The 12,490-nt window shown below is 44.9% G+C and overlaps 1 protein-coding gene across 1 annotated transcript in view; it reads left to right on the plus strand.

Moving 5' to 3' along the window:
• POLE (DNA polymerase epsilon, catalytic subunit) overlaps positions 1-12,490 on the plus strand; it is a 293,620-nt gene that overhangs the window by 106,869 nt on the left and 174,261 nt on the right. The window contains exon 18 of the mRNA XM_069214647.1: positions 10,039-10,141. Within this exon, the coding sequence (XP_069070748.1) occupies positions 10,039-10,141 (103 nt within the window). The remainder of the gene's footprint in view (positions 1-10,038; positions 10,142-12,490) is intronic.

Below are 12,490 nucleotides of genomic sequence, written 5' to 3' on the forward strand. Positions count from 1 at the left end.
TTGTGCACATCTCCACCAGAGTGGAAGTTCGGTCTTAAGGTGTGACTACCATTGGGTCATAATTCCTTAATCAACCCCTCTATTGATTGCCAAGGTTCAGATATACTGTTTGGATTAGAGCCTAGGCCAAAAAGGACATTTAGACCAGCTGATCCCTTCAATCAATCAGTCTGGAGTTGTATAGCCTGGCTAATCGCCCGCAAGGGTATCCATCCTTGAACGATCCCTCTAAACATGCCTGCACTGAAGTAGCATTATAAGTGCGAGCCTGTGGCTAACCTCAACGAAAGCCTCGACAAATTGATCCTTCCTTGGTGTTTCTGCCAAAATTGTAATTGAAAATTGTATTTATGTAGCGCTTACCACCCCTGACGAGGCATTGAAGTGCTTTGTGGCGAGTAGCGCGCTTCTCCGGAACCCAAGATTAGTGTTAATAGTTAGTTGATTATTAAAAAATTGTTTATTTTTATTTATTTATTGTTTCTATGTGCATTGGGTGTGTTAGGTTTCTGCTCTTGCTCTTGATTTCTTGTGTGTTTAGCAAAGTTTAGAGCAGGGATATAACTATGGGAATGATTTTGATAGGGGAAGTCGTAGGTTGTTTTTGTTAGTAGTGGTCATGTATGCCTGTTGAGTGGCATAGCTAAAAACAAAGAAGGATGAAGTTTGAGAAGGATTTTTGGGAGTTGATAGTAGTCAGAAATGTTTGGAAAGAGTCGGAGATAGAAAGGATGGGACGAAGATTGAAGGGAGTATTTTTTTTTATTTTTTTTTTAACAAATCTGAAATTATCTTGTATATACAGATATAGATATGCCACTTGGTAATGTTTATGATAGGATAGTGTTGCCTGTCAAAAACGGTGATTGAACAAACTTAATTTTAGAGTGTCTGAAAAGGTTTTTTTGTGTAATCCTAGCAATACCATAGTTTGACCTCCTAGATGCCCTGCAATATCATATGTGGGTTGAAGGAATCGTTACACACTCTAGCAAAGTTATGAGTGTGTCCTGATAATGAAACTGTGATCCTACTCAAAGGTTTCATTAAAATGCATTGGCCTAGATGGGTATACAGAATCCCTGCTATCCAAATACACTACTCTAAACTGCTAGTCATATGACAAGGTTACTGTGGAAAAGGTGGCGATGCAGGTGGACTGCTAGCTTGCAAAATAAAACGGACTAGAAATTAAAATTACATACAAAATACTAAAACAAATAAGGGATCATTCAAAAAGTGGGATTATGGAAGCATTTGTCTGCTTTTATTCGGCGTTCTGAAGGCTGGACCATATGACTCCTCATTGCAAGAAGAATATGCTGTTTCCTGATTGTAGGAAGCTGCCGATCTATGCAGTGTACCAATGTAGGGAGCACACTGTGCAAATAGTACAGTCGACACACATATTTATTTACAAGGGCGTAAATTAATAATACCAATGCTCTTTTTCTGGTAGTGTGGGTGAGTAGTTTACGCTTTGAGGGTTGTGCTAAGCATTTGTTGAACACAGTCAATAATTGAGAAAAACACTTAAGAAATTTGAGTCGAATTTAGAAAAATTACATAGATTATTATACTTATTTAGACACCAAGCTCTTCAAGATCAGGTAAGTACTTTTCGAGTTGGAGATATTTTGAAACTTAGAAAATAAAAAATACAGCTGCCAGACTTGACGCATGAGCCTCGAACGTGGTAATATTATCCTATGGGGAAACATATGCGGTAAATTGTCACTTGCAATAGACTTACTGGATTGATCTTCTTGGATTTAAGGTAAGTAGGGGGGGGGGTCAAGGCCCTTGGAACCACCAGCAGTTCTGGGTTACCTGCCCTGGTGTGTCCAGGTGCAGAGGTGCTGTTTGCAAGAGTAACCTCTAGCACTACCACTGGAGTTTATGGGGAAACCAGTAAACAGAAAAATGCAGCAAGTTGAGACTTGGAGACAAGTCCAATGGGACCCCAAAAGGGGGCTTGGCTCTTGAGGGTCTCTGGGGCCAGGGGACACAGTTTGTTGACTTGGGTTATGAGGCTCCGGGGCAGAGGTGTTTCGTCCGGCGGGTCACTGACATTAGAGGCTATCACTTCTTGGGGTTGGCCTGGTGATTGGTGGGATGGGATACAAGACAGCAGGGCCACTCTCGGTGCTGGTCTTGCTGAAGTCCCTCATCGGTAAGTCGGTTTTGGCGGTGTTAGTGTCTGATCTGGACATTAAATAAATCGTGGTGCTTGCAACTGGCTGGGATATGCTGGGTATTGGTGCAGGGAGGCTCGGGGCAGGCTAAGCGTCTTGAAGACCGGCTTGGTTGTCAGGACTGCACACCTGGACCCTCGGGATCCTCTCCCTTGCGAGATGCTCCCTTGGTGGACTCGATAGCAGAATGGAGAACTGAAAAGTCGCGGGTGGTGCCTGCTGGTGCAGAGAAGTGGCTCCTCCACTCCGAGGGAGATGCTGACAGAGGAGCGAAGTGCTGACATTCACCCAAGGCTCTGGGTGGATGAACAGCTGCAGGATGAGTCGGGTGTTTGCAATTGTTGGGGCAGAAGCAGGCAGGCAGGGTTTTGTGCCAAATCCACAGTTCTTGCGTCTTCGGCTCTTCTTTCTCCTTCTTTTTGTAGTCGGGCTGTTGGACCTGACCCTTTTTGCAGGGTCATCCCCAAATGTTTTGCCTCCCTCCTATTTTTCTGACCTTTTTGTTGGCTCTAGGACTCTGGGCACTTTGTAACTGCTGATCAGTGCTAAAGTGCAGCTGCTTTCCCTTCTAAACTTGGTATGATTGGCCTACACCTGATTGACACATTTAATTTGCCTGTAAGTCCCTTGTACAGTGGTATCCCTTATACCCAGGGTCTGTAAATGAAATGCTACTAGTGGGCCTGCAGAGCAGCTTGCAACACTCACAGAAGTAGCCTTTCAAACTTGTCTCAGGCTTGCTACATGCACAGTTTACTGCCACAGGGACCTGGCATCTAAATTTACTTGCCAGCCCTGGAACTCCCCTTATACTACATATGTCACCCCTAAGGTAGGCCCTAGCGAACCCTATGGGCAGGGTGCTATGTAGGTAAAAGGTATGACATGTGCTTTGTTGTGTGGTCTGTCCTAGTAGTGACAAACACTCTATTTGGTTTCTCACTACTGTGAGTGCTGCCTCTCTCATAGGACTGTATTGGAAATGCCCTTTCATATGGCTAAGTGGTATTGTCCAATCTGTAGGGGGTGGCGTAAGCATGTTTAGTATGGTTAGAATGGTAGTGAGAAATGCTGCTTACTGGTGTAGGTGGATTTTTTTATTACCATTGTAGAAATGCCACTTTTAGAAAGTGGGCATTTCTCTGTGCTTCTTTTGCAGCCTGACTCCAATCCACATCTGGGGTAGTGTGACAGCTGGGCTTTGTGCATACTTTCCAGATAGCCATCATGCAGGGAGGTTGGAGGTGTAACAGGAGTACAACTACATACTGAGTGGTCTTCCTGGGCTGGGAGAGATAAAGGCACTTACATTTGTATAGCCCGTGCCCTGGCCTAACACAAAGGGGCTCGTCTATCCCCTATGCATGTCTGGAGCCAGTGTTGGAAGAGGAGGAGACATTCCTGGAATCGGTTGGAACTGGTTGGAACCCCCCTCCCCACCTTAAGGAAAACTAAGCGAAATGAGTATAAGTACAGGGGGTTGTCCCCCACATTTTTAGACACCCCGGGTACCGGGAACCAGATACTGCTGGAGGGGCTGTTGTGATAAGAGGAATCGCCATGAGGACTGACCTGCTGTGGTGCTGACCTGTTAGGCTACAAGGAAGATTGCTACTCTGTCCGAGGAACCTGATGGGCTGCCCTGCTTCCCTGGGCCCTGCAGCATTGTGCCCTCCATAGCTGTCTCCAGGGGGCTGGGTGATGTTCCCCCCCGCCACCCCTGCGTTTGTGTGACTTTTGTTCTGTTGTCCTGCAGCAGGGCATGAGCAGAGTGCCCCCTGGCCATTGTGGAGCACAAGGAGAGTGCTTTAGGGGTCTCTCCGCGTGAAGAGCGCTTTTATCTCTTTGTATGGACAATATGTTAAGAGCACTTTAATTTTGTGCCTAAACAGTGCGTGAAGAGCGCTTTTGTAGCACCAGTGCACGAAGAGCACTTTTTGCTTTGATTCTAACCTGAAGGGGGGTTCAGGGTAGCGCCTGTGTCACACTGTTTGTGGCCCCACTGCACAATATTGGAGAGATCGTGAGGAGCTGGACACTCTGCATGGTTGAGTGCAATCGTGGTGGTGCCCTGGGGGCACAAGCAGGCTCTTCTGTCTGCTGAAATATCACTGACCAGGGCCAAGAAAATGGAGCAGCCGGCTTGTGGCCAAACACACCGGGAGGCGGGTGGCTACCTTCGACCCCACCCTTCCCCCACAGTAGGAAGGCCGTGGTCCAGAGGGCCCTGGATGCGCTACTCCTGGAAAGTGCCTAAGGAAGGAGTTGTGCTTTCTTCAATGCCCCTGGGGCACAAGCCGGCACCTGCTTTGGTTCAGTCACCGCCGCGGCCTGAGACAGTGTTCTGCTCGTGCACCTTGTCGGGTGCGGGCGTGCTGGTCGAGGGGGAGGAGTAGCCACAGGACCGCGTCGTCGGATGGACCGAGGGTGGCCTCCCAGCCCCAATCTGCAGCGGCAACCCCGCAAGGGCAAAGGAAGCAGTCCAGGAGGGTCTTAGGTACACTAACCGTGAACCAGGTAGCTGGGAGCAGCAAGACTGCTCCCCGAGACCAGCCGGCCCGCTCCGACTTAGGGGGGCTGCCTGGAAACATCCCCCACTGGGAGTACCCAGCGAGGCCTCCTTGCCACCGTCTTAGTTGTGTTTTGGCCCCGGCATCATTTGTGGGGGCATTCTTTTTTTGGAGGCACTTGTCCTGCACGAACAATTACTGCATCCCACATAGTAGGAGCGCACGAGCTCCTGGATTAGGACAGGGTGTGTCTCTGTTGTAGAGAGGCGGCGCAGACGCGCTACAACCTTCGTGTGGAAGGTGTTTCTGAGGTTCCCTGTACCTGTCACCTTTCCCCATGGGATTATTCTCCTCATTGCTTATGCTGAGTGGTTAGGTTACTAGCCTTTCAGGTTGCGCCTTTCCTGCATTGGGGGGGATATTGTGTTATGAGAGGGACAACGTGGAAATATGTCCTATTTGGCATTTATGATGATGATCTGACAACTCATTACCTTTTTCAGGATGCTAGTAACTATGTACTGACCTGACTACTGCTGGTTGCAGAGTACTGGTAACTTGTGTGATGTTCTGACAGCTGCTTGTGTAGCAGGGTATTACTGATATGTCATTTTTGGTCTAATGATGATTTATGTTCACGCAATACAGTTTATTTTTATATAACTTGTTGTAGAGTATCCTTTGTGGTGCATTTATTGTGTCATGTGTGTGCTGTGTAAACGTTTTACACATTGCCTCTGGGATAAGCCTGACTGCTCATGGCAAGCTACCAAGGGGGTGAGCAGGAGTTATCTTGGATGTGTAACTCCCTCGCCCTGACTAGAGTGGTGGGTTCTGCCTGGCTTAGGTATATACCCTAGCCAACCAGAAAACCCATTTCTAACACAGGCAAATCTGAGTTCCTGGTGTCAGGGGGCCACCTAAATACTCAACTTAGGGGGGAGTGTAGGGTAGTAGCCAATGGGCTGATTATCCCCGAGGTGACTACGCCCCTATATGACAACTTCCTTTGTGGATTGGGCATAACCCCGTCCAAGAATTTTGAATTCCATCAAAAACAAATGGTGAAACCCTTCCTTCTTGGGGGACATCAGGCAGCCTACCTTAGAGGTGTGACTATCCTGGTAATGTACCATGCCTATTTGTATAGATAATTTCCCGCATGTCCTGGAGCCAAATGGGCCTTAGGGCAGGGGTTGGCATCTCCCAGGTCTGGGAGAAACCTGGGCTGCATATCAAAGGCAGCAGGGACTTTGAAGTCACTGGCCCTGGAATGCAGATTCACTAGCCATCCTGCTGGAGGAGGTTGATAATACCTTCCTCCAGAGCAGACATTGTTTCTGGCCTCTAAGAGCATGGGCTCTCACCTTCAGGGGTCAAAAACTTGTCTGTGGTGGCAGGCTGGTTGGTACCGGCCAGCACACTAGAGGACAAGAAGGTTTTTAGGGGGCACCTCTAAGATGCCCTCTGGGTGCATGTCATAATAAATCCCATACTGGCATCAGTATGGATTTATTAAGACCGTGGGGTTTGATGCCAAACACCATAGGTTTCAGTAAAGCCATTATGTAGCTGGGTAACTCGTACTGACCAGTGGCCATTACATACCTTAAGAAGGCTTGCTTGTTCACTTGTAATATCTAGTATTAGAACTGGACATCACAGGAGCATATCTGCTCATGCAGATATGTCCTCACATACAATATAGTGCACCCTTGCCTTAGGGCACAAGGCCTGGTGTAGGGGTGACATGCACATATTATATGTAGTGAGTTTGGCAAGGCATACAAGGGCTGTGTAATGTTGTGTTTTCACTCATTGTTTGCACCATGACGCACAGTCTGCATGTAATTTAAATGGGGGTCCCTCAGGGTGGCATAATACATGCTACAGCTCTTAGGGGCCCTCTTTAGTATCCATTCCCTAGGTACCAGGTGTATCAATAAAGTGTGTCAATTGTGCACAATGGAGTAGTTCATTTTATAGGGGAAAGAACACTGGCACTGAAGCCTGGTTAGTCGAAAACCAGCATCTAGCAGTTCAAATGGGGCAAAAAGTGAGGGGCAGGCTGCAAAAAGCCTGGCTTCTCACACCATTCTTCAAGAAATGCTGGAAAAGTTAGATGAATCAATCGTGAAGAAGAGGTACAACAAACTATTTAAATGCTCCCAAGTTATCAAAACTGGATAGATCCTCAAACTCGTTTTATGAAGCCTTTTTGACATAGGAATTCCACCATTACTGAAGGTGTTTAGTTATTTTTGGGAATCTAGATCTGTAACACCAAATATGATGGAATCCTTACTCACTCTGATTTTGTAGACAAAATAGACCAAGAATCTTTCAGCTCTTATCAGCCAACAGCTCTTTTGAATATTGATGTGAAGATATTCAGGAAAACCCTAACACAAACTAAGCATATATGGCAACCTTGCTCTCAACCTATCAAGCAGGCTTTACAAAAGACAGACAAGTGATAACATAAGATTATTATATAACATAAACAAAGCTACTACTGAAGATGCCTATTTATTCTTCCTCTTCTTGCTTGCAATGGAGAAGAAATGTGATAGTCGGGTGGGATTATTTTAAGGAAATTCTAAATAAAATGGCTCTGGGCCCCAGCATACACTTCTGTACCCTCCCTGAATTTCATCAACCATCCGCTAAATTGCAGATAAGATCCCAACTGTGTAATTCTATCATCTTAACCAGGGGAACGAGGCAGGGGTACACAATATTGACATCAATATTTGCCCAGACCATGGAACTCTTTCTACAAAAAGTGATGAAGATCATTAGAAGGTTAAATGCAGTTGGGTGGGTTAGATCTAATAAAGGTGGTTTGTCATCAGAAGGTTAAATGCAGTGGGTGGGTTAGATCTAATAAAGGTGGTTTTATGCGTGAATGATGTCCTTTGTTTCCTGCCTAATCTGATTTTCAGCTCTAGTAGAAGAATTGCAGAAATTCCAAGCTCTTCCAGGTTTCAAAATCTGTTATTAAAAATCCAGTCGGATGGCAATAGGAAAAGGAATGAATCAAAGCAGAGAAGCAATATCTTGTGTTTTTTTGGCCATACCAGTTATTGATTATTTAGCCATAGTGCTCCCTCCCCACCCGGCACCCCCCAACACAACAAAAGTGAGCAGCTGAAACCTCCCACAGCTACTGGACAAAGTATTCATTCAAAGATATAGGCAGGTGGGGAGAGCTGGAAATTTCCTGGATTGAAAGAATAAATTGCATGCAAATAAATTTCATTCATCAACTCTTATGCTACAGTGTGACTCTTCCCATAAGGATTCCACCAGACATCTTGGGAAACATCCAGAAGAAAACATGGAATTTCATTTGGAACAACTAAACCCATTGAGTACCTAAAGCACTGTTGTACAGAACCCTATATCAAGGTGGATTGTGAGCCTCCAGATATCACCAGGTATATTCTAGCAATCCAAAAGATGCAAGCCTCCATTTGGTCGTCATCCTTTAAAAGTAAACCATGGTATCTGCTTTACCAGGAAGAATGTTTGATTCCATTAAAAGCATCCTATGATTGCCTCTGGTAACAGACAAAAACTAGGCCTCGGGCTGTATTCCACCGAAATTACACTCAAGCATTGGAACCAAGCAGTGCAGATTAAACAAATCGCTACCTACACATCCTTCCTGACCCTCATTAATTGTAATCTCTGATTTTGAATATGTAATGACCGATAGAGGATGCTCCAGTTCGATGTGTTATGAATCCCCATGGCAGGTTTACTATACGCGCAAAGTGTGTTCAAATATAGACAGCCATGTGCTACAGATTTTCACTTAAATAGGAAAAACATCTAAAGAGTATCACAGCTCTTACACTGAGATTGAGAGGCAGCTTCCAAAGAGAGAAGGCCAAACTGGAGCGGCAAGCTTTATATCATTCATATAAAGCTGTTGAGAATGCCTTAACTCCACAGTGACTACCCTACACCTCCAAATGGTCAGAAGATTTGGGAGTTGAGATACCAGAAAGTTCACAGATAGTAACATGAAGTGTTGCACAATGGCATGTAAAATAATGCTAACATAGTATCTGACACAGGTATGCAAGGAGGCTCAGCTAGGTGTTTGAAGGAATGTAGAGAGCAAGATTCTTACGTTCTTACGTTCTAATGTATTAGGAGTATGCCAGTTGTTTGGAGCAAAGTTTTGACCCACATAAAGGAGATCATTATTGACCCTCTGTTGGTTTTGTTGCGAGACATAGATGAAGAGTGACTGTACCCACTTTTGCCATATTCAAGTAAAGTTATATTCCACCTACTGCTTGTTGCCAGACTGACCGTGGCCCAGAAATGGAACACTCATAATTAGCTTGCCATGATCCTGTGGTGGGCTAAAGTCAGGAAGTTGTATGCAATGGAACAGTAAGTTGACATGATTTGAGAGAATGTGGACACCTTCCCAAATGTACCTTGGAAGAGAATGGATTTTTGTGCCCTCAAAACCTGACCAAACCCTGATTCAAATGATTGATTTGATGCCATCTCCAAACAGAATCTCTCACCAGGACACTTTAATAGAAGAAAGAAATACCACCAGTGAACTCGAAGAGTTTGTGGCTGTGATCTAAACCAGCCACATCTCTTGCTTTGCTGCTGTGGTGACTAGTCAGCTGCCCGGGTAGCCAAGTGAAAAGTGGAAGATAGCTGAAGGACAGAGGAGGAACTACGACATGCAGCAGCTCCTGGGACAGACAAGAGGGGATAGAGAGCGAGACTAGTAGATAAGGCAGGTGAGATGATGAGAGATGTACTTGAAAGCAAATGAATGAGGAAGAGAGCATTCCTCAAAGTATCTCCTCTCCAGCTTGCGGTGTCAAAAAAGGTTTGAGGGTTGACCTCGTTTGGCCTCTTACACCCCTATTCCATCCCTCCGACCCACGTTGCCAGTAAATTAATTTCAAAGCCATGGTGTCCATTTGAACTGGTTTTAAATTCTGAAGCCCTATAACTTTTGAAAACCAGCTCTCTTTAATCTGGATTTCATAGCTTCTGTGTCTTTATTTTTCATGTGTTTCAAGATTCAAATCATGAATCAAATAGTCTGTTTTGTAAAGTTAATTGTGTATAGTCGTACTAATCAGTGTGTTTACTATCAATATACATTGTATTTTTTTGCAAGTATGACTTCCTCTCCTAAATTTGCCTTTGTAAAGTTGCTTGGCCAGGGTCATTCAGATATCTGCGTGGAGCTTCTTCTTCAAATGTTATGCCTGCAGCCAGTTTTATTTTCTTTAATCTCTGCCACTTTTAGTCCTCAATGCGCTTTTAAATTCTTTGTTTCCTAGCCCTCCGCAATGGTGGACGAAGCCACCTGTGCCGCCTGTGACTTCAATAAACCTGGAGCCAACTGCCAGCGGAAGATGACGTGGCAGTGGAGGGGAGAGACTAGTGAGTGCGGACTTCACTTTTGGATAACGCACTGCTTCAGTAGGAATCGCCGCTTGCCAATAACTCACATTTTCTTCAAGCCAGGATTCACAAATGATCTCCGTTGATAAAGTACCCTTGTCTTGGGATAAAAATCTCGCCTTCTGTGAGACCAGAAGTGGGTGTTGATAGGCCCGGTTTCCACAAAACTGCAAGTATTCGTGTTGTATTTAAGAGGATTCTTGCCATGAGTTATATATTCCAGTTATCTAGGTCCTTGTCTGAAGTTGTTTGTGTTCCCTGGTGTCAATTGCACCGCTCCCAGCTTGCTTTCAGAGCTAACTCAGAGTTTGGTCTATACACCAGATTAAAACGTGCCCTTAGAGGGCACATACTGCTTCTGGCCTCACTCATTACCTGGACTCTTCATCCTTTTTCTATTTTTTCTGTCTTGGTACACCTATCCTCAGTGGAATATGAATTACTATACAGTGCTTTTTGATGATGGTGTTTGTGCTCTGGAACAATCACAGGCCATACTGTCTTGCTCGTGATCTTTCTGACAGTCCAGTTACCTGCAGAATGGGCCATCAAGATGCCTCCCATCATTAGCACCCCAGTCACCTCATTTTACCACAACAGCGTTTTGCTTCACATACACAAGCTGTTCACGAGGGTATCTTCAACAGGGGCAAATATCTCACTGCTGGGTCAGCAAGCAGACTCATTTTCAACAGACTTTCTGTGCTCCCAGATCAAGGGCACTGGCCATCAAACTGTTTTGCACCTTCTAAATATGCTATTTCTGAGAGTTGTCAATCTGCTTCTTTCATGTCGAGGTCTGCTTTGGCTCAGCTACACACTACATTGGTGAGGTTTTTTTCCATTTGTGTCAGTTTATGATTCACGTTTTAGGATTAAAATATGAAGCAGATACGCTAAAAGATTATTTTATAGGACTCCCCCACGAGCAAAAATTTGCTCATTTTTGGCAGTTGTTCCCTGCCCCAACTTGCTAGCTGACTTCTCAAATCTATGCATTTGCCAGACTTGCAGCATACATCGGAGGGTGTCTTTTATGGTAGATTACATTAATGACCGTGTTATTCACGACATCATGTGTGAGCCCAAGACACACGTGTGGTGGCAGCACAATAATGTGGCTTTAAGACCCTCCCTATCCTCTTTTCCTGAAGTGGTGTCATATATTCATGTTCTTCAGTCTAATATTTAGTGTCGAAAAGGTGCATCATAGTTCATATGCTGACAGATCTCCAAAGCATTAGCTTAATTGAGCTTAAGATGCTCATTGGTCAAAACAGCTTTTTGTCCATAATAGAATCTATCTTTGGCTAAATTTCCTCATAACAGTCCTTAGTTTGTTTCCTGTGTTACCACTCAGCAGTGCCCATCCTCTATAAATAAGGCACACTCTGTAAGCGAGAAATATCCCTACTTGTTTGCAGAGCAGCCACTTCGAAGCTCCAAAACAGACACTTTAGTGGGTCAGGCCTTTGTGCACTACGTTTGCATGACTCGATTCCCCCACCTTTGCCCCAAATTCTCCCCTGATACCAATTTCCAAAGTAGAGAGCTTAGTGTTTGATGTTGTCGCCTAATGTTTGTGAATGCTAACAAAAATTCTGTGATGGAGAAAGAAAAGTAACTAACCTGTAGCTTTGGTTGTCTGTCACGGACATGTTGTAGGATTTATTACTCCTAAAAGGTTAAGTCTCCAGATTTGTATATATAGATTATATATATTTTTATTTTACCCACACCCTTTGTTAGGCCAAAGGGACACCCTCTAGCAGAGCCCTGGTTCAAAGGCCTAGTGGGAGTGTCGAGCCACCTACCAGCATCCTCTGCGGGGAAGTCTTTTTTTTTTAATAAAGACTTTTTTTATTGATTTTGCAAGAAAATTAATACAATGATACATACATTTAACAGGATGCCAACAAGCATCTAACAACGGTCGAACCCATAATCCCAGGCAGTCCAATGTAATTGGAGGTTATACTTTGTTCAGTTTAGGAACCTGCTGCGGCCTCCCACTTCCCCCATATCTTATTATATTTATTTGGACATCCTCTAGCCTCATATACAAGTTTGTTCATTCTGCGCACACCAGTCCACCCCTCGTCTCCATTTATTCAATGTTGGGGCACTTTTAGCCTTCCAGTCCGCCACTATATCCCACTTGGCCACTAAGCACGCTACCCTAAGGAAAGCTCGGTCTGATCTCCTCAGCCCAGTGTCGCCCATGATCCCCAGAAGGAGAGGCAGAGGTTTCCTCTCTATATCTTCCTGCAAGACCCCAGAGACTTCCTGTAAGACAGCCTCCCAATAGGTCACCATGGCTGGGCAGGT

Source organism: Pleurodeles waltl, chromosome 11 (genome assembly GCF_031143425.1).
Source record: "Pleurodeles waltl isolate 20211129_DDA chromosome 11, aPleWal1.hap1.20221129, whole genome shotgun sequence".
NCBI lineage: Eukaryota > Metazoa > Chordata > Amphibia > Caudata > Salamandridae > Pleurodeles > Pleurodeles waltl.